Source organism: Aythya marila (assembly GCF_965140915.1).
Source record: "Aythya marila genome assembly, chromosome: 7".
Lineage (NCBI taxonomy): Eukaryota > Metazoa > Chordata > Aves > Anseriformes > Anatidae > Aythya > Aythya marila.
Genome location: NC_139048.1, coordinates 35359251 through 35384109, shown reverse-complemented (window position 1 = coordinate 35384109; position 24859 = coordinate 35359251). Strand labels below are relative to the sequence as shown.

Genomic DNA, 24859 nt, shown 5'->3' with positions numbered 1-24859 from the left:
TTTTTACCCCCCCCCCCCCAAATATTTTCGATATCTAACATGTGTGATACTATCTAAATATTTAAATTTTAAAGTAGGAAGTTTAGTAGCTCACTGCTAGAAATAATGGGGTGAGTTTCAAATCAGTTCTCAGCTTCAGTCAGCTTACTCAGTTCATGTTTTGCATAAGCAAGGATACAGTCCAGGGCTGGGTCTTTTAATACTAAATAAGAGAAACGGAGTGGGTTCCTCTTGAAGGCTTTGAGCCTTCATGTCTTTTACATGGAAAATGTTTATGGAAGTCAATAGGTATTTTCAGTACCAGAGGAATGCCGGGTTATGTCCAAAATCTACCTGTTACTGACTAGATTATCAGAATGAATGTATACAATGTTATATTGCATCCAAACATCACATTTAATTCCCCAGTTTTTACACCGTACTGCATGCAGTGCTTGCAGCTCTGAATAATGTTCTTATTTGGTTAGATTTATATACACAGTAAAAAGGGAAGTAACTCTAGCTGTACTGCTGTCAGCTACAGAGCACGGCACAAATTGTAGGAATTCACAGTGTGGGCTCCGCACAGAGCTAAGCAATTCTTTAAAATACCATGAATAATTCTAGAACACACTGCAGGATACAGCTCTCTGAACTGCATTCAAACAGATTTCTGACTCCTTTTGGAAGCGTGATTGGTGTACGTGTGTCAGCGTGGGTCAGGCTGTTTGAGAAGGAAGAGTTGCGTACATGTTGAATCTCAAACTGCATCAGAGTCACGGTGGGTAATGAATGGGCAGGTTCTAGTCTCGCATGACACAGGTACTGGGCTTGGTGTTTTACAGGGTGTGAGAAACCAATGATGACAACCTTCAGAAAGTGGCAAACTGCTCAGAAACAGTAGCAGACTTTGAAACAGCTGCAGAAATCCCATGAGGTCCTTTCTTTACGTGGGGCAGTGCAAAGAAATTGTTTTGTCATAGCAGCTCCCTCCGCACATCAATAAACTTTGCGAAGTAAGTTTGCTTTTTCTTTGTTCTTGTTACCGTTCACCCACCAAATGCTTGTGTTTTATTTGATCTTGCAGGTAAGTGCCATTACTCTGAATTGTTGCTGCTGGTACGAGTCTGCACGTCACGGCAAACCAACAGAGAAAATGCTTCAGCCTAGCTTTATTAGTCCTCCATGTTTAAAAAAGGAAAAACAATAGGACAAAGAGGAGAAATTAGGAAAATTTATGTATGCTAAGCATTTTTCCTCTGTAAATCCTAATGAAAAAAAAAAAATAGTTCAGTCCCTAAATCATTTCCAAATATAGTCTGTAAATTATTCTGAAATAAATCCAGATTCTTAGCTGGAGTAAATCTGCGTGCCTGCATCAGTCCCGCAGGGGCCCGCTGCTTTACACCTGACCTACTGCACCGCGTAGCGAGGTGTTCATTTTGGACGCGGCACCTCCAGAGGCTGACGCGGTGTTAGGGCAGCCGCCAGGACAACACAACCCACCCCGCGCACCGCCCGCGCCCCGCGGCGGGCCCTAAGATGGCGCCCGGCCGGGCGAGAGCAGGCGCTGGGGCCGCGCTGGGGCCGCGCTGGGCCCGCCCCGTTCCCTGGGCGACGGCGACGCCGAGCCCGGGCACCATGGCGGAGGCGGCGGGGACAGGCAGCCCCCCCGGGCAGGTAGCACCCCGCCGCCCCGGGCCCTTCCCGTCGCCTTCCCTCAGCCCGCCGGGTGCGAGGCGCTGAGGTGCTGAGGCGGGGCAGCTCCCGCCCGCCCGCCCGCCCTTTCCCTAGGGGTCCCCCGTCGCCTCGCCTCCTTCTCGTTTCCTTCTCCGTTTTTGGCTCTTTTAATTGAAATTTATTTTTAAAGCCTTTATTCAGCTTCTGAGCGCTAAAAAAGAAAGGGTGGATGCTAAAAATCCTTTCTGAGGATCAAAGCAAAGCAGCGTGAGGGTTTATGCCTGCATGACCTTTTCACAAAAGAGCGTGTAGGGAAGAGAAAGCCACAGGCCCAGTGGAGCAGCTTCCCTGCCAAAAACCCACATGGGGCTTTGAAAACCTACAGAGGGCTTCCAAAACTTGTGGAGGGCTTCAGAAATCCACAGATCCATCCTTCCTGGGGAAAGCCACCACCAGCCATCCCACATCCTCATCCTGACCTAGCACAGCGGTGGCTCCCCCCTCTTCTTCTGCAGCTTCTGTTGGGGTTTGTAATTGTTAAAAGGATGTGCTTTCATACCAACAGTGCGTCCCAGTAGTTGCCCACTTGGCTTTTTCATGGTGTTAGAGATACCTGAATTTTTGGCTGTTAGTGCAAAGGGGCATGGTTTCCCTCCCATCTTGCTTCCAGCAACGTCATAAGTTGTATTCCTCGCCCTTTGTTTCCTTATGTAGCCAGAGTGCTACCACAGATCCAAATCCACATCATTCTCCTCAATATTTGCTCCTTTTCATATCTTTGTCTGCATTATTATTATTTATTGTAGTTTTTGACTTCGTTGGTGGAGGTGTGATTTCTGACACAGGTACCTCACCTGGTATCAGGAGTCAAGAACACAAGCTATTCCTCCCAAGAACACAGGAGGTGTTGCTTCAGCTCAAAATTTCTCTCTTGAGTCTGTCTATAAAGCTGTAGTAACCTCGAGGTCATTTTCTCGAGGTGGAACTTCTTTGTTGTCTCAGATGGCAGAGAAGTTACTGTGGCTGTTGCTGAAGTGATTAATTGCTTTCAGCCACTATAGGTTTGCATCTGTTGGCAAAAAACTACCATAACAATAACTGGTACAAAAAATAGGTTTACTTAAATAAATCCTCTTCTATGTAAAATGTATTAATACATGTTTTAATGCTTTATGAGATATATATATAAGCATTTTTCACAGTGTACTTCTTACTAGTGTTATTATTGTTAAATATTATGGTTGTTGGGAAGAGCATAACAAGGGGGTAATGCAGTCAGTCAGATCCTAGTGAAAGGCCACAAGGTGTGCTGTATGGGAAAGGACAGGCTGTCAGAATATATTGTACATCTACTTGAAATGTAGCACTGAAATTTTTGTCTTTATTACTTCATGGCTTTATAAAAGGATTCTTTATAGATTTTTTTTCATGTGTTTTCTGTTCCCTATATATTAAGTTTGTTTTATACATCATAGTTTACCTTAGTGATAATTCCTACTATCCCTTATGATTTAATTTTATTGCAAACCCTGTGGAATTGTGCTTTTTTAATTTATTTATTTTTTAATATATATTTTTATTGTATAGTCTCCAGTTTTGGCTGAGGCTGGCATGTTCAATATATAAGCCACAGAGAACATGGTATTCTGCCACTATTTTTGTTTTATTGAGAAAATTCCTCTTGAATTAAAATACTTTTATAATGGCTCAGACTTGTGATTACTTTTAGCAGAAAGAATGTCACAAAACCTGAATCCTGTTCTTAGCAAGTCTTCCTGCTGCTTTATTTTTAAACTTTCTTTTTCTTTTTCTAAGTAGTATGCAGCAGTGAAAACGTGAGTAAAGTCTAAAGCCATTTGGTACATTTGGTCACCCATATGTCTTGACGCTTGGATTGTGTGTATTTTTTTAATAGATTTTGTTATTAAGAGGATACCATAAGCTTCTGTTGTTCATAATGGTCCTCTGAATGCTTTCCTCACATAAAGGTTTTATTTTTCTCATTTGGCATATCTGCATGTTTCGCTTTTGAATGTAATTGAAATTAGCATGCTATTCTTGTGTATTTCCTTATGTGTTTAACAACAAAAGAAATACTGTGACTAAAAATAACAACTATTGATTTTAACTTCCTATTGTGGGAGCAGACAAGCGGGGCATTTTTTTAAATTTTTTTTTCCCGTTTCTGCCTTAACTATTTAGGTAGACAGCTTCAAGATTTTTTGCTTCTGCTGAAGTATTTGACAGCTTGATAACAAAATGCATATAATAATACAAATAACAGCCTGTGTTGCTATTTTTTTTCATTCCCATTTTGATTAAAGTTGTAACTGATATGCGACACTGTTTCAGGATACATCTGTACTGCTGTCAGCAGTATTGCTCAGAGCGAGGTAGCTGAGCCAGCTTTAAATGAACTAGTTCAGTACTGGAAACTATCTAGCTGTGGCAGCAGAGTTTAGTCCAGTCTCATTTCCCTGATGGAGTGAGGAGGATCTCAGGTTCCTTACGCTTCAGGTATTTGCTATAATTTGAGAGAGCTGGCAACCCATTCCTTTGTGAATATACTTTTGAAAATCATGATTTTGCAAAAGCATGCTGTTGCATTTTAAAGCAAGTGCAAATAAGTGGCATCTTCAGTCGGAGCAGAGGTCTCAACCAAAAGGACAAGCTTATTTCCTTTCAGAAGCAGCGGTGCTAATTTCCATTTTTGTGTTTCAAGGTGTTGCCACTCTGGAAAGTCCCTCACTAAAACTGCAGATAGAGGGGCGTCTTTTCTAGTAATTTTTTGTTTGCTTTGTTTTGTTTTATACTTCTTCCCCACCCCAAATGCAAAACTTTCTGCAGCTTGCTATTTATCACTCTTCTGTTATTATTTTCTGTTTCACAGTGATTTGTAAACATTGGCTGAAAGATTCAAGGAGAATCTTGTTCTTTTGTTTTAGAATATCTGATATGGTATTTTGATTGAATGCTGTTGACAAGGGGTGCCCAAAGCATTTGGAGTGCCATACAGAACAGCCAGAAACATATTATGCATTCAGAACAGTTAAAAATTATTTGAAGGAAAATAAAACATAAAGGAACAAATAATTCCCTTGTAGTAGTCTGTTTTTAAATAGGTTAAGTCTATTGCTTTTCAGTGTGTGTTGGTAGAGTGTTCTGTTTTTTTTTTTCCCACTGCACATGAGGATAGTATTACCAGAATTAAATCAATTTGGATTACCTCAGTCAGTTACAGTTGTTAACAGTAAGAGGAAAGATAAATTCTCTTACAGCAGTGAACATGCAAAAAACAACTTCCCTTTGATTTTTCAGTGGTGGTTAAAGACTACAATCGAAAGACAAACGAGTATTTTACCAAAGGAATGATAAACTTTCAGTGGGGCTCTGCCCAAACAGAAATTTTCCACTAATGTGGGATCATGTAGGGGCCTCGTGGACTTTCAGTACCTTTCAAATTACAGAACCATTTATAATTTTAAAAATTAATGTTCTAAATTACGTGCTTTCTCTCCCATAGTTACTCATCAGTCATTTTGAACTGTATTCCTTGTTATCTAATACCTGCACTTACTGTGGACAGCAGTGCCACAAGTCTATCCTTATTAAAACAGTAAAAAAAAAAAAAAAAATAAAAAATACTTGGGTGGAGGATGAACTTGCTGCTGGGAATAAAGTTACAGACAGGAGGTGATGAAATGCTGCTCTAAAGTAGGCTTTCACCTTGCCATGTAAGCTGTCGGATTTTGATGTGCAGATTATGGAGCTTTATCTGCAATACTGAATTGCAATAGCTTGAGTGTCTCGTAAGTTTAAACTTCAAACTTTAGTTGGTTGAAGAGTGTGTTTCTAATTCCACTGGATCTTTTAATGTGTTGAAAGAGATTATAGGAGACTGAGTGCAAAGCACATGGAGTTATTTTTAAATAAATTTTTATCTTACATGGCTTGTATATTGTTATAATACAACGCTATATACTAAGACCTCACCAATTTTTCCTAGAGGTCCTTCTTGCTATTTGTAATTCAGAGAAAGGGATGAGCCTTAGCATCAGCATGCTAAGTGTGCTGGGCCTGGCAATACCAGGTAGGTGAGGAAGCTTCGTGCTGTAGTAAGCCAGCTACATACTGTAGGCAGGAGATAATTACTTCATTGGTCAAGCTTTTTCTGACATGATGAATGCAGCCTGATACCTTTCAAGAAGTGGTGAGGAATTAGTTTGGATAGATTCTGGAAATGCAGGTATTTTTTTCCAGATTTTTCAACTTTTTGCCTACTAACTTGTTCCACAGAGCACAAGATGTAAGAAGTGGGAGGGGGGAAAAAAAAAAAGGTTTTTGGTGCACCTGTACTTCTGCATGGGGCTCCTGCTGTGGTCTTGAATGGTGGAGTAGAGTGCAGGGATTGGGAAGGTTTTCCTCCTTGCTCAACCTTCCAGTCCCCTTGCCCCCTCTGTGCTACACCCGGCTTGTAACCACGGATGAGAAGCTGGAAGATAGCTTGATGAGAACAACAGTGCTACGCCTTGAACTTCCTTAAGTTTTTCTTTCTATATCAATGCCAATTTCTTCATCTGCTACTGATCAAGTCCATCAAGGTGATTCTTGGGAAATGTTCACATTGAGGCCAGTAAGGTGTTATCAAATGGCCAGTAATATGCCATTTATATAATGGTGCAAAAAGCCAGAGTAAAGTATCCCATGTATTGGATATTGTGAGAAAAAGGGATGAGTTGGTATTCGTTCAACTTCCAAAGCATCAATATCAGTTAAAGAATAACTGATACTATGAATTCAGCTCTCGCTACTTCTAAAAAATCAATTTTTTGATGTATTTGTAATACTGCTGGGTCACTGCAGGAAAGCATTCATATTTTTCCTAATTATTCAAGACTGTCTTTCACTAATTGTATAATGTTTCTTTGTTGAGCTATTCATTCATGTTTTCCTAGCTGGGGCATGCAGCTTCAATTATATCAATATTACTGACTGTAGGGGTATTGCTTCTTATGCTGCATGAAGTATTGCTAACGCAACCAAAAGCAGACTAATGACATGGTCCTAACTCTCTGAAGAAAGCCTTCAAGTGCTTCATTCCTGTTGTTCTGATAAGACAGCATATCTAAGGCTGACTTCTTTGCAGTTGAGAAAAATAATTTTCAATACTAAAGTGCACGTGTGAAGGTACTCTGGCACTTAACTAGAGAGAGAAACTGGTCTGTCCACTAAATGTGATGTTTGTTGCTCTTATTCGTGTTTCATCAGTCTTCGATGCAATTCAGCTTGTCCCAGAGTTTTAAGTATATTTTGCAGTTTGGCAGCAGCAGGGGGAGTAGTGTAGCTTTATTTGGGGGCTCTCCTTGACCAGTGCTAGATTTAGTTGACGATTAATTAGCCCAGAACAATGCTGTTCAGTCTAAATTCATCTGTGTTAGGAAATCTTCCTCCTTTTTCAAGCTGAGCTAGAAATGTTATTTCTAGCGTAATTCTAGAAGTGAAGGCACTTCATCTTGTTGTGCCTCTATAAAACCCCATGAATGTAAAGATGTACTCGAAATGAGTGTTGGGTTTTACTCAGATTTCTAACCAACCTTCAGGTAGGGTACAAACCCTTACCTGCTCTTCTTTGAGCTTAATGATCCAGATAGATTTTTATTTGTGTAGTTGTCCACCTATGTAGACTTCAGCAGCCCAGCTTGGATACAAGGGTTTGGTGAAAATTTATTTTACATATCAGTTCCTTTTTAAAACTTTGTAAAATGCTTTTGGGTAGTTTCCCTTTTGTATAATACGCAGATCCCAGCAGCGCTCAGTTAAATTTGATAAAATGATGCTATACATAGTTTTGACCTTTGCTGGGATTGCGTCTGAACATAATTGGCTCATCTGAACTAACTACTGATAACCATTATCAGCGACACCTCATTTTGACAGCACAGAGATTGCCCAATAGATAGATGGCTAATGTAATTTTGAATAACTTTACAGATAATGATTTTATAATGTGCTTTGACCCCTCAATTCATTGCCTAAATATTCTAAAGTAAACCAGTTATTTTTTCCAGTGTTATATATATTTCATAGGTTTTTCGTAATGGACACACTAAATAAAGTATCATCAAATGTTCTTACTTGTAAGATGATTGCATAACTTTTCAAGCTCAGTTTGCTATTCCCCCATAACATGTACACCATTGCATTTCCTGAAAGGAACTGCCTTTTGTGTGTTATTGCAAATACACAGACCTTCCCTGAAACAGTAGTGTTGGATTCTTTTATATGTACCTTTGTGTTGCAGCAAATGTGTTGAGGTTCCTTGGGTTAAGGGAGCAGTAAGTGGGGACAGTAAATTCCCAAAGGGCAGGGTGGAGATCAAATAGTGTGGTAGTGTGTATGTGTGCTCAGAATATCCTAAGCAGAAGCTGATTTAAAAATTTAGTTACTGTGCAATCTGGTATCATGTTAGTCAAATCTAGATTAATGGATTCTTTGCACCTTTATATTTCTATTGTTTTTACTTACAACTTGATTTAATCTTATCCTGCACACAATGTCACTATGTTCCCACATGAATTTAAGATAGAAATACTATTTTCCATGTATCTGCCTAGTGAAAATGTGTTAGGGTATTGTGCTGCTGCCTTATAATTATAGCTGTGTTACATTTTGGCATTTGTTGAATTAATCTCTTGCCTGCTTCCTCAAAATCAAAATGTTATTTATATAAGTTACTGCCATAATTGAATCAACTTTTAAAAATTATATTCATATGTCTCTGTGTGTGTAGGAAGAAGACCAGGATCAGGATGCAGTAGGTGGACAGAAGATTATTAATCAGACGTTTCTTTCTCTTTCCCAAATTACTGCTTTGTCAGAACAAAATGTAGAAGGAGTTCAAAAGTGAGTAGCAGTGATAACAATGCTAGAACCAATATTATCATGAAATAAAGTCTATAGACAATTCAGTATTTTTTTTTGTGATAGTTACCACATTAGACTTGAAATCATAAATGATTTAATTGAACAATTAATGTTTCATGAAAGTTCTGAAGAAAGCCATTGATCTCATATCTGCTTTATTTTAGTGTGTTGCCCATATCTTTTGATTTTTCTTCAACTCCTTTCCTCTCTCCCCTGGTAAATATTTCACAATGACGAGGTTTCTGGGTTTGCAGTCTTACTAAATATTCTGTAAATAAAATACTAAGATGTAAATAAGCACAGGCCAATGCTGAGCCTTTTCATAAGTCTCACTTGGTAACTCTTTTGCTCAAACATTTAGGACTCTTTACAGATCCATGAGTTACTGTAAAATCAGAAGGGTTTTAACAGTTCAGAAAGGGATGGAAAGCTTAAGAAGTAGATAGCTATTATGGTGCACTGGGGAAATAGGAGGCAGCCAAAGACTTCTGAAGTAAGCCCATGTTGTCTTCCCTTTAGCAGCACCCCCTCTCATTATTATTGCTTAATAGGAGGTGAATTTAGGAGGCCAGGAGTTCAACCTGAAACTCTAGACTTATATTTTTAGAATGGGATTTTCAGAAGTGCCCAAATAATTTAGGAGCACTTTTCTCCACTGGTAGATTCTTAAAGAATTGAAAGCCAAAGGGCTGCTGTTCTTAACTGTTTTGGGGAGAGAGAAGAAGAAGAAAAAAAAATATAAGAAAAAAAAAAAGACAACAAAACTAACGCTCTTTCTGAATACGTAGAGTTTTTGAGAGATTAAAATATTATTCTTGAAATATTCTCTTCCTCTCATTTCTCTTTGTTTTGAGGAAAAAAAAAAAAAACCTTCCTTACCTGATGGGATTTATTTTTCCTTTTTAAATTTGTTATTTAATGAAAACTGAAAAAAAAATATTTTTACCCTTTAAATAATAGTTTATATATTTTTTCATTTATTATTTTCTCGAGTGATAAGCCCCTTTCTTTAGAGAAGACTGAAGCATACAACCCAAAGGAGACTAAAATGTACTCGATGATGCAATTTATTGTGAAAATTTCTTGCTAAAATTAAAAAGGAAAGCATTGAAAGGTCATATGTTTTTTCTTAGTCTCAGCTGGTCACATGTATTTATATATATGTGCGTATATATATACACACATACGCACGCACAAGTTAATCATAAAGTATATACTGCATCTGACTGAAGGGGATAGATGCAGGGTATTTTATATACTCCAAGCAGTTTACCACCAGCATTGAAATTTTGTTAGATTACCACAGAGCATCATTACTCTACACAAGAGCATTCTGAAGACCACAGCTCAGGATGGAAAATCAGAATAGATGATCTGGTTCAGTATGAAAATTTTGATGTCTCGCATTCCCATATATATTGGAGTTCTGTACTGCCATCCATCTCCTTAGGACTTGCGCACACCCCATAAAGGAAGAAATAGCAATCGATGTAACTAAGAAATCTAAATCACCCATAATTTCCTGATCATTTATAGATACTGTTGTCAGTGAGAAGTCTTGCAGAATATTGAAAAAATCAGTTCTGGCATTGTTAGTAGCATCACAGAAAATCTAAATCCCTGAGAAGCTCTGATTATGAAAACACAGAGTTGGCAGAAGCTTCAGAAAGAGAGGATATGGACTGTTTCAAACCTTGGAAAGTTCAGCTGGCCACATTCCACTTCTATTTCAGTACAGAGTTAAGTGTTTTTAACTGCCTTGCATGTGTACAGCCGTACAAATTTGTCATGCAGAACAAAGGAGTACATGTTTTAAACAAAACTGATTGGATTATATGCTTTACTTTGTTAGCTATTGAGGCTTTAATTAAAAAAAATGAAAAACAAAAAATTCATCTTACTTGGCAGTGTATCTCAACTGGCTTGATGAAAACCCTGAAAAACTAACAGTTGCCTCTGAGTAGGTCTGATATTAATGCTATTATTAGGAAGGAAAGAGAAACGGGAGGGGGGGAAAGGGGGGGAAGACTTCACTCTTGCAGGGGAGGAAAAACTGTGATCACAGCTGGCACCTGTGCAGTCAGGTATAGCTAAGAAACCAAGGATTGCTTTGATGTAAAACTTAACTACCTGAGACATGGTTAAGTTACACCCAAACTGCCAACTGAAGTCCTAGTCCTGATCCCCTATAAACTCTTCATGTGGAAAAATGCATACAATTATTATAAAAGACATAAATAATTCCATGTTTGGATAGAGTAGATGTAAATACGTCAGTAGCATCATAGTCTCCTGGAAGGAAATGTATTTTTCTATAATTATTACTTCTTCAAGTTAAAATAAGTGGAAAATTTTCCAGTGTGCCAGAAAAATAAGATGGGATTCTTCCTAGATGTTCTTACAATTATGAAAGGGGAATTTAAAATTCTAAATATGTTAGATATTTTTAGTAGTTTTATATTGTTTACCTGATTTTTCAGATGCAATTTTTCTTCAGAGTCTATGTGAAAAATAATCACTAATGGAAAGCAAGATCTTTTTTAATATTGTAAACATATCTCAAAAAAAATAGAGAGACTTGTCCCATTTCATCCAACAAACCCCTACCTGAACAAACACTTTGGGAATTTCTTTGGGAATTTTGCCTGCATTTCTCTTTGATTTTTGTAAATCTCTTTACTTCATTAATTATATCTTAACATTTAATTAGTGCCTGTTGAAACCTGTAGGTGCTTGCTTACTTTCCTCATTTGATTTTTTTCCTCTAACCATCAGTGTTCATATCTAGAAATTGATGTAGCTAAGTTTCTGGAAAATATATACATGTATATGTGTAAAATACTAATACATGTACAATCACTAAATTAAACTTTGAAACCTCTATTTTTTAAATTTCACTATTTTACTCTGCTTTTTCTTTTAGAAAGCTGGAAGAATTTCTGAATTTTAAACAATTAAAGACATCTTTGAAGGAAGCTATTTTGCTAGATTATTATACTGCCGGATTTTGGTGGGCTAAAGAAAAGAACTTCAGTCTTGTGCAGCTCTCAGGATTCATGGATCTATTAAACTTTCTGTTGGAGAACCTCCGTGGTAAGTATAATTAAAAATTATAAAATAAAAATATCTGAAGTGGAAGGCAAGAATGCTTTCCAGTCATTTTAGTAAAGCGGTTTTTAATTGCAAGTGATTGTAAAATAATTTATTTTCCTCTTGAATGTTGTCATGCTATATCTTGTGCCTGATAATAATTCTCCCTGAAAGATGTTTGATTAGAGAGAACTGTAGTCTATTTAGGAGAATATCCCTCATTCTTTCTTTATACAGTATATGCTACAAAAGGACCAGGTCCTGAAAAGACCTCATCATTGGTATGGAAAAATAAATAATCATTACAGTAGAGCGAGAGCAAGGAACATCTAAATTCTGGTTTCAGCTCTCTGTGACTGAGTCACCATAGCCTTGGGCACATTTCTCTGATGTTTGAGATATTTGGTACATCCTGTAGAATTATACCAGGAGAATTACATTTATTTTGTCCTTGGAGGTTAGCTCTCAGGGAGCTTTTGCTATGGCAAATTCTGCATTTTGGGCACAAAATGTATTGGTTAATTAAAGACTGATGAGGGAAGTAAACTGGCATCGCTGCCAAAGTTGAAAAATAACAATGAAAGGACTTTAGCTGTGGTGGCTATGAGGAAATTTGCTAAAAAGCATGCATCTTGGGTCTGGCAGGAACAAAATAGCCAAAAAAAATAATTGTAGCTGTATCCTCTCAAAACCCTCTTCAGAGATCACAATTCTTAACTTTACATTCACTTTGAAGGTGATTATGTTGAGAAGAGTCTATCCCAGAGGAAAAGTGAAAGGACACAGTGGTTCTATTCAAAGTAAAGATGAATATTTAAAATCAAATTCATAATAATTATTATACTCTTTCATTGTAGTTTAAATCAAGGTCCTTTCTGACTTGGAATTTTGACAGAATATGTACGTGCTTTATGGTCATTGGAATTCCAGTTGTCCTTCCTGTCTCCAATGAGAAAGTATCTTAACATATGCTAACTATATTAATATAACAATGGAGAAGAATGGAAACATGACACAAATTAGTTTTATGAGACTGTAATGCATGTGTACTAGACAGGCTGGTAGCACAACTGATTATTAAAGCTGACTGACATTTTTCAGGAATCTGATCTTAGTTGCATGAAGTCTGGCAAAGCTTTAACTCTTTCAGCTAAAATTTTCTGTGGCAGTGTCTGCCTTAGATTAATTTTAACATATAAAATTTCCAGTAGAACATTCAATGGACTTCAAGACAGAGGCTGTCAAATAAATAAATGTTTTATTTTGAGCTTTTTTTTTTTCTTTTTTTTTTTTTTTTAATAGCTCTAATACCCCTATGCTTTGAAGTAAAGACTTAAGGTTTGGCAAGCAAGGGTTGTGAATTTGCTTTTTGCTGTCCTCTGAAAATTCATTCATATTTGGCTAAGACACATGGCTTCCAGGGAAAGAAAATGCAGTTTGTAATTGCAAGAGACTTCTTACATTTTTTTTCACGGCAAAGTTCCCCAAATAATCCATCTTACAAATTATGCTCTAGCCCAGGGCTGAGATTAATTTCCTTATAGTTACTTATATGAATTTCCTTGTAGTTACTGTTCTCAGCTGGTGCAAGTTCCAAGACGAAACATTTCAACTAACAATAAAATGTTAATGTCTTCTATATTAATGATCATTTCCTTTTCCTTCCCTACAATGTACCCAAGCAGCCTGGAGAAGCTGATTTGATCATAATAGCAACAATAGCATGGGACGGAAATAATGGATTTAGACAACGAGGGTAGTGGAAATTCATTTAAGGCTGTTAAAAGAGAGGAAAAGAGAGATTTAGAAACTCACGGCTCTTCTTGCTTGGGTGGGTGAGGAGAAACAGTTTGAGAGCCAAGGGATCGTTGTTGCCTGTACAAATATTCCTTGCAGAGAAAGTGAAACAGGATAGGGACTGCAACCAGCTGAGGAGCCAGTGTGAACTACTTGTGTGATTTGGTCTACACTTTGAACATAAAGTGCTCCTTACCTCACAGATGCCGTGTGAGAGCCATTCTGAGACAGGCAGTTGAGCCTGAAACTCAGTTGTGCAAAGGAAAGAGAAAATTTGGACTAGCCGGAGAGAGGACCTGGGCCTGAATATTGTCACTTCTAGTGATCTTGTTATCTTTACTTCCCCACTAACTGATATTTCTAGTTCTGCTATTCTTTCTCATTTCCCGTGGCTTCTCTTCTATTTCCCCCCACGTTCTCTGTATTTCTTGATTTTTTTCCCATTATGGTTATTTATATCATGCCGCCTCTGTTACTGAAAACTGAGGTGAAATTTTCTGGTTTTTGATTGCTGTACAACTAAAGGGCAAAACTATAAAGACCAGAATCTTGGAAGTTTTTAAATTTGTTTTCTGTACAAAGAACCAAGAAGCGGATCAGTAGAGAATTAAAGCAATAAGAAAAATAAATCTATTTCAGCACTGGTGGATATTTCCCCATTTACTACTCTAGATTTTTAGACTTGAAAAGAACAAGCAAATTGTGTTGGTAACTTTTTTTTTAAACTCCACCGTGGTTTTAGTGATAGCACACAGTGTACACAAATCAGAAAGATGGATCCTTTCTTAAATGCAACGTTTAGCAAGCATTGATATATTTTCACATTTTTGTTAAGATTTTTTTAATCAAGTATACAAAAGGAATTTAAATTTTAGTTCAAAACTGTGTTGGCATTTGGTTTTGCTTTCCAAGTTAAAACTGGAAAGTCATTATTTATTTTGGGGGTGTAAACGATTATGCAAGCAGAATATTAAACATATTCAAGTTTAATCAATTATGACTAAGTATTTTAAAATTGCTTGCCATTTTTAACATCTGTTCATGTATTTCTGATTTATATTGCAAGGGATATGGTCAGAAGAACAGTCTATTTACAATACATAAGCAATAGTAAATTCATTTTAAGGATAATCATACTTTGCATCTAGCATTTACATGATATTCTGCCTGTGGTTATCTCTGCATACATAAAAGACCAACCTGTAGTGTCTTAAACATCCATTATTGTGGTCGTTGCATTACTAGGGCTCATCAGTGATTTTATGATGGAATTTTAATGCGTGTTTTATTGATAAGAATAATGGCTACAGACAAAAGTGTTTGGCCACTGTTGCTTTTTCAGTTTCCATGTGACTCATAATATAACTGCTTAAGCTTCTAGAAGTCTTATAATTAAAATGCCCTAAAAAGGGGGGGGGAAACCACCTCTATTATGTTTATATTTACTTTTTGTTCTTTGGAATTCATTGCAGACAAACATATGACCTTAGAAGATAACATAAAGGAACTTGGAAAAGCAATGGCTGGAATAGGAGAAACTGATTCAGAAAGAAGTGGTGACATGGATGTCTTCAGCATTGAGCAAGCCAAAGAAATCATTGATTACTTGAGTATCAGGTACTACCCTAGGATACATGATGTCTTATTCAAATAATTTAATGTGGTAGGAAATCTGCTGATAAAATAAGTTAAAATTATTTAATTGGGTATGTACTTACTATGCCAACATGCTACGTATACCAAACTTGAAAAAGTAAAAAGAAAAGAGAATACTCAAGCAGTGGTAAAGATCTGACCTCCAATGTCAAAGCCTGGAAAATTCAGAATTTAGATGGGAACTTTATCTTGACATAAGATTATTCTGAAAAGATTCTATCTGGGTTTAGGTTTGGGTGATTTAAAGGAACGAGGAGAATGGTGTATACAGAATACTCTTGTTTTGCTTTTAAAGCTTTCTAATTCTATATTCAGTTGAACAAAATCCTAAGTCTCATTTGTAACTTTGAGTATTTGTGTGACCTTGTCAGCTGTAGTGGACTTCTTAAGTGGTTTAAAGTTCTGTACTTTACAGAATTAAGGCTATGGTAAATAAGTATGAGTAATAAGAATGTTGCATTTGTTAATTTGTTGCATAAATTAGCATAAGTTCGGCATCTGCATGACGAGGTTTCTTGACAGGTCTCAGCTTTTAAACAGACACAGAAAGATATAAACAGCAGTAATTCAGTTATGTATCTTGGAAAAAAATGAAGTGTCAGTAGCTAATCACTCCTCTCCATACAAAGTCTTAGTAACATATACAGACCTTTCTTCATTGAAGTGCCATCGTTAGGACAGCAGCCTATACTCTTACACCGCTGCTTCCAGCACCTGATGGATGAATGATTCCTTAAGTTCTTGTATTGCCAGGATGAGCAAGATGGAAAATGGGAAAGGTGTGATGGTAATATATGTTTATGCGCTATATATCTTCAGCTATTGAGCCCATTTCATGACCTCAATGGTAGTGCTAGGGAGAGAGATTTTGTGGCAGATGGACATACAGATCAGTCATGGACTTACTATTTATGTAGAATTGTTGGGAATTTTCTGACTCTTCTTTTCCTAGCAGAATTTTAATGTGGCAAAGAGGTGTTTTTTTTTTTTTAATTATTATTATTATTATTATTATTATTACTATTATTATTATTAAAGAGTGTTTTTTGAACGCATTAAAGTTTTTATTGAAAAGAGACAAAAATACAAGGTTGGCTGACAGTCTCCTGGTTTAGGGCACTGATAGATTCTTAGTGGGGGTTTAAGCCCATCACACGTGATTTCTCTTACAGTTGAGTTATAAGATCTGGCTTTCTCCTGCTCTGTGTTTTGTTGTTGTTGATGATGACGATGTTGGTTCGGTTTGGTTCTGTTTCATGGAAAATAAAAAGAACTTCAGATTCTTCCCATATGAAATGAGAACATCTCTTTATATCTCAAATTTGTGTAGTCAATGCAAACCAGTGTCCTGCCAAGTACTCCCCTAAATTAAAAAGAAGCTTGGCATTTAAAATGTTTCATTCAACTTCTACTTCTCTTTTCCTGTCTGTGCCTTTTGTATATTTATTTGGAACAAATGTTTTTTTCGAAGTAGGATCTCTGTAGCTCTTGTGTGAACTATCCATTGAAAGAGATCTTGTCCATGAAGTAAGTCCTTCACAGTGTCAAGAATTTCATCCAAGAGATTAGATGCTCCATTCTATTATCACCGAAGTATTAACTCAGCAGGAATACAATCATGCCTCAGTACAGCAGTGGTATTCTGGCTGCCAGACGTGTAGTTCTATTTTCATACCACTCAACTTACTAGAAGTACGTGCTGTTACAAGGTCATGGATATACACACGTACACATATATGCACATACGCTAAAATGTGCCATGTGTATCCACTTTATACAATGCATTATTTCATTCATGTGAATATTTTTTTTTTTCTAAATCGAAACTGAATCAGCACACTTTTTACGTAGTTGTATTCCGAACTTTATGAACTCAGGAATAGGCTGACTGAGTTTTATTACAACTCAAATTTATGTATTAGTTCAACATTTTTTCTTGTTCTTCACCTTTTTTTTTTTTGTTTAATTTTAAATGATAGACCTATAGCTTTATTTTTTTTTCTATTCAAGATAGTATGACATGTTTTAGTTCAGATCACATTTTTATAGGTGAGCTCTGAACCCATGGGATTCATAATGGAAATGGGGACAAATGCTCAACTACATTGGCACAAGCTGTATAACAACTATAATGATACCTTCAGGTCTGGTGGAAGGTGACAGTTATCGTCTTTTTATCCTGTCTCCTGCAGCAAACACATATCAACATAGCTCTTGACATTTTCTTTCAGGAGGCAGTGGAGTTGGGAAAATATGTCATTGTTAATCACCTTTATATTTTCATATGACATCATAAGAGGTTTTATTCTGAAAAATCTTACTTGCATGAGGAAAATTATTTTTATGTAATTACTAAATACATTGGCACAGGCTCTTAATTGTTCACAACAAGCATTTTATATAATGCATGGTGAAAGAAAACTATACCAGTTTTAAAATAAGCACCGATGCTGTATAATCTACATGATTTGATTTAAAGAGCATTAAATGGAAGAATTCTTTCGTTGATATAGGATTAAGGGTGACAGGTCAAACAGAGTTCTGTTTGAAAAATAAAAATAAATTCAGAAATGCCAAAAGTAATGACTTATATTTTTGGAAATACTGTAAATTATCTCTACATGGAACACGGTCTGTAAAGAATATCTTAACACATTTAGAAGGTCTAAGGGAAAGAACTAATTTTCAGCTTCTCTCAATCTGGCTCCTTTCCAAGGCATTGGAATAAAGAAAAGAAAGAAGTTTGAAATGTTAGGTTCTCTCAGTACAGTTTGAAAGATATGTATCTAATTCCTTGTAAGTTTGTGATGCTCATAAAATTTTTTTTTCAAATAATCCGTGTTAGAATATTACCAAAAATAGATCTGTGTGTGAGAGAGAGAGGACACATGTATTTTCATGAATTTGTCTGAGTCATCTCCACCTAAGTTCTGAAGTCTGTTTAAACATATTTCATAAACAAATTCCTATTTTTCCGCTGAAACATGGCAGGAATTCTTTGGTGAAACACTGCAGTAAATAGGTAATTAAGATGCTACAATATTTGCCATTTCATTTGTAGTACATATGTGCTTTGGGTGTGGGGGAAGGGAACTTACAGTTTACGGTAGCCAAATTTCTTATGCGAGTAATCAAATTTGTTTTTTAACAAATGGTAATTGGCTGAATTAAATGTAACTATAGAATAAAACTTTTATATGGCACTTACAGAGCCAAATGTTCAATATGGCTGCTATAATACTTCTCACAAAACTAGGAAATGCATCTGTACGTATGTGCAAAACTGTCTGCCGCCATTTGGGTACAAATGTATTTGGAAGAGTCACAGGTGTGTTTGACTAATCATGCTGCAAAATGTATTATTGTCACGTAAGAGAGGCTGGCAGTACTGCCTTAGTGTTCTCCTAATTCTGAGCTGCTCCCAAAGGCTAGAAGAATCTCTGCTGTATGTTAGCTGACACTTCAGCACCACTTTCATGAGGGCAAATTGTCCCTGGTCTGCAGTGTTTCGTGGAACCTCAGTGGTACTGTGGCAGTGGCCGGTGGTGCTGTGTAAGTGAAGGTGATTTGGAGAAGGATGTTCAGCTGAAATGGTGGGGACTGGACACAGACTCCCACTGTTGGTTTCCTCATTAATTGTCATAGCCAAGATTGTATTTCAGACACCTACACCCCAGTGCATCGGCCTCTTGACCAGGATTCTGTGATAACTTTCTAAACTACTTGCATTATGATGAAAGTGCTGCAGAAGAGAGGTCTTACTCTAAAGTCCATATCTTTCTATTATGTACCATGCCTGTCATGATACTGACTTTGGTCTTCTTAAGGGAAAAAGAAAAATGGGAAAACTCAAAAATATTGTATATGAGCTCTGCTTGGGTTCCTAAGAAAGCATCATACTTGATATTCCAAGTAAAAACTTAAATTCATGTGTACTTCTGACCTAGCCAGGGTATTCCAGGCACTCTATTTAAGAGACACTTGGCAAAACAGGAAGAAGTTTCTCTAAAAGTAATCAAATAAAAGCATAAGCTTAAAAATGTTGGCATACATCCTCTGACAGGGGACTGTCAGTGTCCGTATGTGCTGTCTCCATACTGGCAGTTGCCTTACAGACCAAAGGATGTAGAAGCACACGTCTTAAGAGGTGGCTTTGAAGGCAACATGATTAATATTTTAATCTCCTGGCTCAGTGGAAGGCTTAGATGTGTAAGTATAGCATTAGCATGACTTCCAGTACGTGGTAGCAGTGTCCGTAGCTTTAAGTAGGTAATTGCATACATTGTTCTAACAGTTACTTCCATAGACCATAGAGAAATTCACGTTGGGAAGGATGTGTGGAGGCCATTTAGTCCAAACACTACTCAAAAGAGGCTTCGGTATTCTAGACGTGGTTGTTCAAATATTGAACAGAGAGGCACCACCATCCTGGTTCCTGGTTCTAGTAGTGTGGTGGGGGGAAAGGATAGGAACTGGTTACAGATGTTCCTTGCAAATATTGCCATATCTTTCATGGGTACGTCAGACAGGACTGTGATAAAGTTAGAATCATTCTTCGACCTGAACTTGCTATGAAATCACAGAACTGAGTTTTAAATCCTGTCAGAATGACATGACAGAAGCCAGAAGTTCTGCGTCGTGATTTTAAGAGGAAAAAGTAATTGTAACAGATGAACTGTGACAAACCAAGCCTTTGATTAAACAAATATGATATCATTGATCATTAAGAAAGGAAACAATGAAAATTATTTAAAACATGAAATGGCAATCCACATATGTTTTAAGGGAAAATAAGTTTACTACTTTAAATTACTTTTGGTGTAATGCACAAAACTCCAGTGTGTCAATCTAGTTTTCTAGTTTTTCTTTAAGGAAATAGTGCGCTGATTTTGAAACATGACCTTGAGAGAATAAATGCTTCCATTCTTTATTGGTTTTGTGTTCCAACATCAAACTTGATCGCTGGAATAAGCAGCCCATCCCAAATCTGCTAGCTCATTTGGCTTTGTTTCCTTCTTGTCCACTACTGCTGATACTAAAGACATAAGTATCCTCGTGATATGCATTTCAGGAATTACTTTTTTTCAGAGGAGAACTTAGTCTTCTTGGAGTTTGATTCCATAAGAACAAAGCAGTTTTATTTTTAATTATCATACTGGATTTTCTACAGCCATCTAATAGTACGTCCTGTAAATTAAATACTCCGTGTATCGTAGCTGAAGTTAAACAACCATCTGCTGAAGTTAAACAACCATTTCTCTCTAACATTCGGAGTATTACCCATCTGGAGAGTAACTCTCACTATAACATTTTTTTTTAACAGTGTTACTTTTCTAGAGATCTACAGCTGTACTAGCGGTGTTTTTCTCTTATTTTTCAGCTTATTTAAACCCTATAAATTGTATGAACATCTCTTCCACAGTCCTAGAGAAAAACTGGTGATAAGTAATAAGGTAAGTCATTTATATAGATGGAACTCATTATGTAGAGTTATTTAATGAATGCACTATGGCATATGTTTTGTATTGCTCAAAGCAATTTTATGTCAACATTACTTCATTACTAAAGTGAAATGGCTGATTAAAGAATACAAGTTAGATGTTTCGATCCTCAAATTCAAAATTAATTTGGGATTTCAAAAAAGTGTAAATGCATTGGTTGGCTAAAATGTGTTAAATCAGGAATGCTTTTTTTTATGTGTTTATAAGTTGGTACATGTCATTTGAATTAGCAATGCATGAGTCTGACTATTTTAACATCAGCAGTCAAAATCAGAAAAGTTTGTGTACCAAGCAAGAGTCTGACCACAGTGCTGATATTCATGTATGCACAGTTTTTTTTTCCACTGTAGTCACCAACAGTTAATTATACTGATTTTAGAGAAACAAGCTAGCTAGAAATCCAGCAGTTTGAAGGTTGTCTTACAGTCAAGCTAATTCACTGTTATTAAACTTTGTATTCTGACTTATATGTGAAAAAATACATAGGAATATGTGTAGACTCAGGAGGTGGCCTTTAATCAAACAGCCAGATTAAATTAGTCAAATATACTTTCCTTTTGTTTGGCGGTGCGTCTTGAAGATATATGTTACAATACATTCAAAAGAATTTACATTTCTAATTTAGGAGACAACTGGTTACTCTGAGAGGCACGGTAGTAGAATTTCTCCTATGGCATGTATCTTAGCTTATCAGCACACAGGGAAGTTAAAGTTATTAATGCATTGGAAAAAATCTTTTGCACATTAAGCTGGTGGTTTGGGTCTGTAAATGATGCGGTATAATTTCCTCCCATGTTGCTTTTAAATAACTGTGTTTTACGCAAGGAGGACTTTTCTTGCCATGGATGCAAATATTTGGAGATTGAGGTTGTTTGTAAGGTGGGTTAAAATTCCAGCTATGCTGGAATCAATGACAAAATTAATTACATAAGTCAAGCAGGACTTCAGCATCACACTGTTGTTGTGGTTTTCATATTAGCTAATGAGATCAGTGGTTGGCTAGCGCTTTCTAATTGGTAAAATTATTTTTAATGAGGCTTTAATTAAATAATTTCTTGTGTAAATTTGGTTAATATATCAGTTGCAGATTAGCTTAAAATAAATGTCTTTGTGTTTTCTTGAAACCTATTTCTGGATGTCTAAGATCAGCATAAAATGCTACAGTTTCACAGCCAAGGAGAAGCAGCTGCTCTGCATGGTTTGTATGCAAGACAGCACCACCTGTACCATCTACCTCCACTAGGGAATGGCAGAAACGTATTTCTGTGAATGACTTTGGTGTTAATCCATCAAAGGAACAAGTGCAATTTACAATAAAACTGTCATCAAAACCTTCATGATAATCTTTAGCTGCAACTCTCTTACAGACATTTCTTACCTATGCACCAGTTTGGTTTAATTCATATTTTGTAGTCCCATGGCAGAGACTCCAACCGCATTTATCCAACCACAGTGTAATACCCGAGAAGATCAATACTTATATTCGTGCAGAGTTTATTTTGATAGGGTGTTATATTGTTCTTCAATAAGTTAAACACTTTGAAACTATACATACAAATTTATGGCATTCTCTGCATTTGCTTGATGTGTAAAATGTGATGAGAGGTGAGCCCAGCACAGACACCAAGTTCCCAAGCTTACAGCTTTGTTACATTTAGAAATGCGTATCCATAAAGGAGAGCATTACCTGCTGTGTTTGCAGTCCCTTAGATGAACAGGTCAAACCTGACAGACTAAAGGGGCAGATGTAGTTCGATGTGTGTGCCTATGGCAGGAGCATGCCTGGAGTCACATGCCCTGCAGTGCATGTGCTCAGGGAGCAGAAGGGGGCCAGAGATCGTCTGGGAAATCTGTGCACTAAAAGTAGATGATAAATCTCTGATGAAAGGCTGGCTGTTGTTTCACTGCGTAGATTACTGTCTTTAAAATAAATAACAAAAAATAAAGCCACTGTAGATACACCATGGCCAACAACTAGATGCAATCCTTACTCCCAAGCACACTGTTGCTATTGTCTAAAAAGTTTTCTATTAGCTTCCTTGATGAAAGCTGTTCTTTTGGAATGAGAGACTGTAAAATGTAATGGCCAGGTTTGCCCAAATAAGAAGAACCATGGCATTCTAAGAGCTTAATCACAGTATTATCTTATTTTGCAAATAAAGACTTTTGGACAAATCAATGAAATTATTTGCTTTAACTGAAATGGCTTGCTTTAGCTCACTGAGTAAATTTGTGCTTCACATATGCTGAAGGTATCACCTACTGAACAAAAGTCCAGCAGCCTCTTCTTTAGCAGAGATTCAGCTGCGACAAAAAAAAGCAATAGTTAGTGCTGTATTGTATATCCTTTGAGAGAAGCCATGGTATGTGTTTTCCAGATAAAACTTATAGCAATGGATTATGCACCCATTGAATTTTATTTTTTCTCTAGTGAGGGCAATTATACAGTGTTCTCAATCAGATTTCCTTTTTGATCTTTCAGTGCATTTATTTCCAAATGACCCTGTCATTTCCTGTGTAAAATAAAATCAGACAAGAAAAGGGAAATGACTCAAAACTGAGTTAGATTATGCATACAATATCTGCATGCCACTTAACAAAATCTAAGTTACTTAAATATAGCACATAATTAGTGGAGCTTCACAATCTGATTAATATTCTGAGTTTGATGCAGCTAGCATGATAGAAACAACTTTGTAAAATATAGACAGTATTTAAGTCTTTAAAAAAAAAAGGAACAAATGACTGGCTAATTTAAATATATTTTTGCATCAGCTAAAGCCTTTAAATCAAACTGCCTGAGGTGATCATATTGCCTAGGAAAAAAAAAAGGTTAACGCTGAAAGACACGAATGCTTGGTTATATGATAAAACACACACCATAAATCTAACCCAGTTTGGCAGTCTTTAAAATTTATAACTTACCTTTCCAGCTATCAAATCCTTTACTTCTCCTTCACTGCAGATCTACAAAGACCTATATATTACATATGTGCAAATACCTGTTAGAAAACACAATGGGTACAAGGAGTTACTGAGAAGTGTTAAGGTTGCCAAGTAAATTGATCGCTTTTTGTTTTGTTTTGTTTTTTGTTACTGTTCTGAGCACTTCTCAACATCTAGAAGAACTGCAGAAGAAGCAGTGCTTTGTCTGGACTGTGGCCATGAACCGAAATAAAATGCATGTAGGGCTCACATACCAGAGTTCTTCAAGAATGCTGTTGTTAAAGATACTGTTTTTACCTTTTGTCCATACTGGAGGTTTTGCCCTCTAGCTGTGGCTTAGTATACCTAGTACGCCTGCAAATTCAAAGAAAGCAAATGGGGTACATACCAAATCTTGATGGGCAGGGATTCAGTGGAGCAGTTCCTATTAACACGTCAGATCTTATAAAAAAAGGTTTAATTTGTTAATACAGGAATTGTGTAGAAGTTTTTGTTATTTTCTATTTCTAGGGTCAGCTAATTTATTTTGCTTTGATAGGATGATATATTGCAGTACTTTTTTTTTTTTTTTTTTTTTTTTTTTTTTTTTTTTTTCCGCAGATTTAAAAATTGTACCTTTTACTGTAGTTCATGTTTTCTGCTGTGCTGTGTTGTGTATTTTTGGATGAAATGAGGCTAAGGTCTTCTGGGATTATGTCTGCTTTGAAACATTTCCTAATAAAAATAATGTGGTTGGTAAGTCTAGTTTTATTCCTAGTTGCTTTAGCCAGCCTGATGGAGTAATCTGCTATTTTATGGCCCAGATGACTAGCTAAGTTTGACTTCTTGAAGTAGTAGTGTACAATGCAATTTTCTTTAGAGATGTAATAGTGGGTCAGGTTGCAATAAAAATATCAACGATTAAGTTTAATGACAGTGCAGATTCAGTGTTATAGCAGGCACTAGATATCATCCCCTACTTAGAGTTGCAGAAGAATTTCCATTAACACTGTCTTTCCATGTACTCCTTACTTTTTGAAACATTAAGCTTTCAGACTATGGCTGGTATTTATCCAAGTGTGAGTGGTTGTTTTTGTTTAGTCTTTTGTTGTTGGTGGTGGTTTGTTGCTTTAAGTATGAATAAAATCTCTTCTGTGTTTTGAATTTAAGAGAGTGCATAGGAAAAGTACACTATCTGAAAGCTAATAAGCCTTTCTTGATGGCAAAAGTCCTGAAGTCTGGGACTTCACTTTGATATGTAATCCTCATTAGGTGTTGCACACTTAGATTGGTTAATCAATCATTTT

The 24859-nt window shown here is 36.6% G+C and overlaps 1 protein-coding gene across 1 annotated transcript in view; it reads left to right on the top strand.

Annotated features, from left to right (window-relative positions):
• Window positions 1-792: 792 nt before the first annotated feature.
• Window positions 793-24859, top strand: part of CABCOCO1 (ciliary associated calcium binding coiled-coil 1) — a gene marked incomplete at its 5' end in the record, with an annotated part of 63995 nt that continues 39928 nt past the window's right edge. The window contains 6 exons of the mRNA XM_082764677.1: window positions 793-801; window positions 963-995; window positions 8450-8562; window positions 11507-11676; window positions 14943-15087; window positions 20507-20579. Of these exons, the coding sequence (XP_082620803.1) occupies window positions 793-801; window positions 963-995; window positions 8450-8562; window positions 11507-11676; window positions 14943-15087; window positions 20507-20579 (543 nt within the window). The remainder of the gene's footprint in view (window positions 802-962; window positions 996-8449; window positions 8563-11506; window positions 11677-14942; window positions 15088-20506; window positions 20580-24859) is intronic.